The sequence below is a fragment of the Eptatretus burgeri genome, chromosome 9 (genome assembly GCF_056783735.1).
Source record: "Eptatretus burgeri isolate ZD-2024b chromosome 9, Ebu_testis_v1, whole genome shotgun sequence".
NCBI lineage: Eukaryota > Metazoa > Chordata > Myxini > Myxiniformes > Myxinidae > Eptatretus > Eptatretus burgeri.
This window is the reverse complement of record NC_140969.1, coordinates 52718139-52722462: the sequence shown is the minus strand read 5'-3', so window position 1 is coordinate 52722462 and position 4324 is coordinate 52718139. Positions and strand designations below refer to the sequence as shown.

Below are 4324 nucleotides of genomic sequence, written 5' to 3'. Positions count from 1 at the left end.
CGAGCCGCAGGAAGACGCTGAGCTTATCCGTGCGGTTCGTGGTGCTTGAACTTTCAGCGGTTGTTGTTGAAGAGATCGGAATAATGGCGCCGGGGGGCTGAGTCCGCGAAGTGGGGGAGGGGGGTGGTGGCTGTGGGACAGGTGGCCGGCGCTTCCATGGGGAACCAGGTGGACAGACTGACGCACCTGAGCTACGACGAGGTACCTACGACGGACCCTGCGGGACTCGATCACACGGATGCGAGCCAGCAGGTGGGAGTTTCGTACGTCTTCTCGGAGGAGGAGGACGAGGATGGGCCGGAGGATGTGAATGACGATAAGGGCTCGAATATTAAGGAGGATGAGGGGCGCGTTTCGCCGCCCCCACCCCCACTGGCAGACGACCCGGACGACGAGATCGAGTTCCGCGCTTACTTCCAAGAGCGCTGCATCTTCTCCAAGCGCTGCCTGCGCGCTCTGCCCCCGGATGTGCTGTCAGCGCGGTGCCGCCCTGGAGACCTGGTCGAGTTCGTGCGACCCCAACGCTACCCGCACTGGGCCGTGGTGCTCGGGCCCGACGGGCTGGTGCACCTGCGGGAGCGAGAGGTTCGACGGGACTCGTGGACTGCGGTGGCCGCCGGTCGCCGGGGACGTGTGGTCAGCGACTGGTACAGGTTCGAGGCGCTGCCGCCAGAGCTGGTGGCGCGCAGCGCGCGGCAGCACGTGGGCTCGCGGGGTCAACACCTTTCCTGGAGATCCTCGGAGGCGTTTGCCGCTTGGTGCCGCTTCGCGCGACGCGAATTCAAGGCAGGGGGCGAGATCCGGGTGGGTAAGCAGCCGTACCGGCTCACGGCTCGACTCGGGGACACCGCGCTCTGTCTCTCTTTCCAAAGCCTCGAAGACCTGATGGCTGAGCGGCGCAAGCGAGACGAGCAGGGCCGGCACGCTCTCCTCGAGGAGCTGCAGGGGCAGCTGTAGCTCGATGACAATACCTGGGTGGAGGTTCACATATGAACCGAAGCGACGATGGGGCTGGGGATGAAGGGGGTGGGGGGTTGGGGGTGGGTCATGCAGTCTGGCTGGACCTGTCCCTTTGGAACCTCTGCATCTAATGAGAGTCCGTGTCACCTCCAAACAATGAAGGAGGTGGGGGGTTGGGGGTGGGTCATGCAGTCTGACTGGACCTGTCCCTTTGGAACCTCTGGATCTAATGAGAGTCCGTGTCACCTCCAAACAATGAAGGAGGTGGGGGGTTGGGGGTGGGTCATGCAGTCTGGCTGGACCTGTCCCTTTGGAACCTCTGCATCTAATGAGAGTCCGTGTCACCTCAAAACAATGATGGAGGTGGGGGGTTGGGGGTGGGTCATGCAGTCTGGCTGGACCTGTCCCTTTGGAACCTCTGCATCTAATGAGAGTCCGTGTCACCTCCAAACAGCTCTTCTCACCCCACGTGGATTTTCTACTGTAATCATTCTCGTAACAAAAAGGTACTTGTGGAACTCATCGTGCACTGGTGATCATTGGTGTGTTCCAAGGGCGGGCGGGCTCTGATAGGTCATGTGGACTGGTGGTGGTGGTGGTGGTGGGGGCGTCTTGTGGAACTCATGTGCACTGGTGATCATTGGTGTGTTCTTAGGGCAGGGAGGCTCTGATAGGTCATGTGGACTGGTGGTGGTGGTGGGGGCGTCGTGTTTGATGCTTAACTACTGCAATCCATCTACTCTATGGTAGCGAACAATGTACCACGTGCTTTTGTACCACAGTCATGTGCATTGTGACATCCGAGCTCAAGTGTTTGTTGCTCATTATGGTCGGAGTACCTGTTAAAATAACACCTCCTGCCCCCGCCATGAGCCAGCCACCAATGTAACCCCCGCCCCCTCAAATCCCTCAACCAGAGGGTCCAGTGGATCGCATGATGTCACTGAAGGGGTGTTGGTTCTGTGGAAATATTTGTGGTGACTGTTCACCATGAGGGTGGAGGTCCCAAAAAGCCCTTCCAATCTTTCAGACTGAAGCAAACACAACAATCCGCACAGAATCGTTTTCTGATCTTGCACGAACGAGCTCGTTGTTTTCCAGGGTCTTTGTGCACCGAGCCCGATGATATGCACCACCACCACCACCACCACCACCACCGTCCATGGAGAGATTTGGTACCTGCACATCTGCGCTGGTTCGTGCTCGTCTTCTTGTTTGTTTTCCTTTTTCCTCGTGTTCTGATAATTTATTTGTGAATATGCACGTTTTGTGATCCATCTGCTTGTGCGGGTCTCTTTGCTGCTATGGTAACGGGGCACCAAGGGGCTCGGTAAGCATGTGGTTGAATGAGCCTCGGAGATGGTGAGTTCGGCCCGGCCGATGACAACGGCCGTGCAAATGGAGAAGGTGCAGGAGATGGACCGAGCGGAGTGATCAATTGGTAGATCGGTCGTGGGAGCTTCTTTCATCCTTCCCCCAACCCCCCTCAAGAAGACTGGAATGGGAGTGGATTACTTGATGACGTTGTTTGTTCACTCTTGACGTCATTACTTGTTGTTGAATCTGCCACAAGATGCACAATTTAACCTCACTGCAGGTGAAAGTTTCTTGTTGGTTTCTTTTATACCTCCATAGCACCTTGGGGGCGAGAGGATGGTCCGGAGGTACGCACACTCGCCTTTAAGCTGTCTATCCTGGGTTCGAATCCCTACCCAGCTATAAGCTGTCATCCCGGTGTTTCACAGGCAGGGCGATTCATCAACGTGTGTGCCGTCCCTCGGATGGACGTTCAACGCGAGTACCGTCTGCTGGCATTAGTTAGTGGACGTTAAGTGTCCCACTGTGTCCTTCTCCAAGGGTAGTCAGCACCCTGACCAAATTGCTGGGGAGGTAATGGCAAACTACTTGCCAAGAAACATTGTGTACATCAGAATCAGAAGACTGCACCTTGATGCGAGTTTCACGTTCCTCTTTCACCTGTTAGATTTATGTTTATGTGTTTAAAACACCAAATCCTCCTCCACCCCACTGAAAATGCTTTGAAAGATTAAAAAAAAAAAAAAAATTCAACTTCTCTCCCCCACATCGTTGAAGACCGTTTACCCAAATATCACGAATTCCTTTTTCAGGGGTTTGGGAAGGGACATCTCGATACAAAATGGGAAATGGATTCAGCCTTGTGACCAGCTTTCGTTATTGCCACCGCAAGTTGTTGAAGACTTTCCCCATGTTTATGTTTGTTGGTTGTTCCAAATAAAAGGAGTCCATTTGCATCGACCAAGGCGTTCCAATGGACTCGACCTCATTGCACATGATGTGGTCGAGCGTGATGCTTGCCGGATTGTTTTGCCCAGCTCGATGATTGCGTGCGGATCGTGACATGCATAGTCATATCATGACAAAGGACCGAGGACGGTTCGTGTACGGGAATCCAGATTAACATGTAATCCCATAACAGCAGGCACGGAAGCCCCCCCCCCCAACCTGATGCCTTGGAGGAGTCTGCGCCACGTTCCCAGGAATTGAACGAAAAATCAGGTGAGCAAGTCTGGTAAATCTCTCCTACCATAAGGTATTTTAACATTTCCAGCGCAGCACACAAGTGTAAATGTTCAGTTACCTGTACGCTCGAACAGGAACAATTACCTGCACCTGTATCACATTTAGACACAGCAACGTATGATCAAAATCCCTGCACAAATCACACCACCACCACCACCACCACCACCACCACCACCATCACGGCTCAATGTGAATAGCTCTCATCAGCATCCATATATACAATATGGGGGATAGAACGAGTAAAACGAAGGGAAGAGGTTGGGGCAGGGGGGGGGGGACAACAAAAGATTGTGAGGAGTACATGGATAAGTCACACAAGAGATGGCACTGGAAGAAGAGTGGCACAAACAGATTCCACCGTCTTGTGTAATAATGGATAGACAATCCCTTTAAACCCATGATAATGGATAGACAATCTCTTTAAAACCATAACAATGGAGAGACAATCCCTTAAAAACCATAATAATGGATAGACAATCCCTTAAAAACCATAACAATGAATACACAATCTCTTTAAAACCATAATAATGGACAGACAATCCCTTTAAAATCATGATAATGGATAGACAATCTCTTTAAAACCATAACAATGAATACACAATCTCTTTAAAACCATAATAATGGACACACAATCTCTTTAAAACCATAATAACGGACAGACAATCCCTTTAAACCCATGATAATGGATAGACAATCCCTTTAAAATCATGATAATGGATAGACAATCTCTTTAAAACCATAATAATGGAGAGACAATCCCTTTAAAACCATAATAATGGATAGACAATCCCTTAAAAACCAT

The 4324-nt window shown here is 51.7% G+C and overlaps 1 protein-coding gene across 1 annotated transcript; it reads left to right on the top strand.

Moving 5' to 3' along the window:
• On the top strand, positions 1 to 3237 carry LOC147020134 (protein LRATD2-like). Its single transcript, XM_085895174.1, has one exon. It carries the CDS (start codon positions 157 to 159, stop codon positions 955 to 957), a length of 801 nt encoding a protein of 266 aa, XP_085751300.1. The 5' UTR covers positions 1 to 156; the 3' UTR covers positions 958 to 3237.
• The last annotated feature ends 1087 nt before the right edge of the window (positions 3238 to 4324 follow it).

Bases quoted from the DNA above. Each gene is read 5' to 3' on its own strand.
- LOC147020134 (XM_085895174.1), top strand. From the start codon at position 157: ATGGGGAACCAGGTGGACAGACTGACGCACCTGAGCTACGACGAGGTA.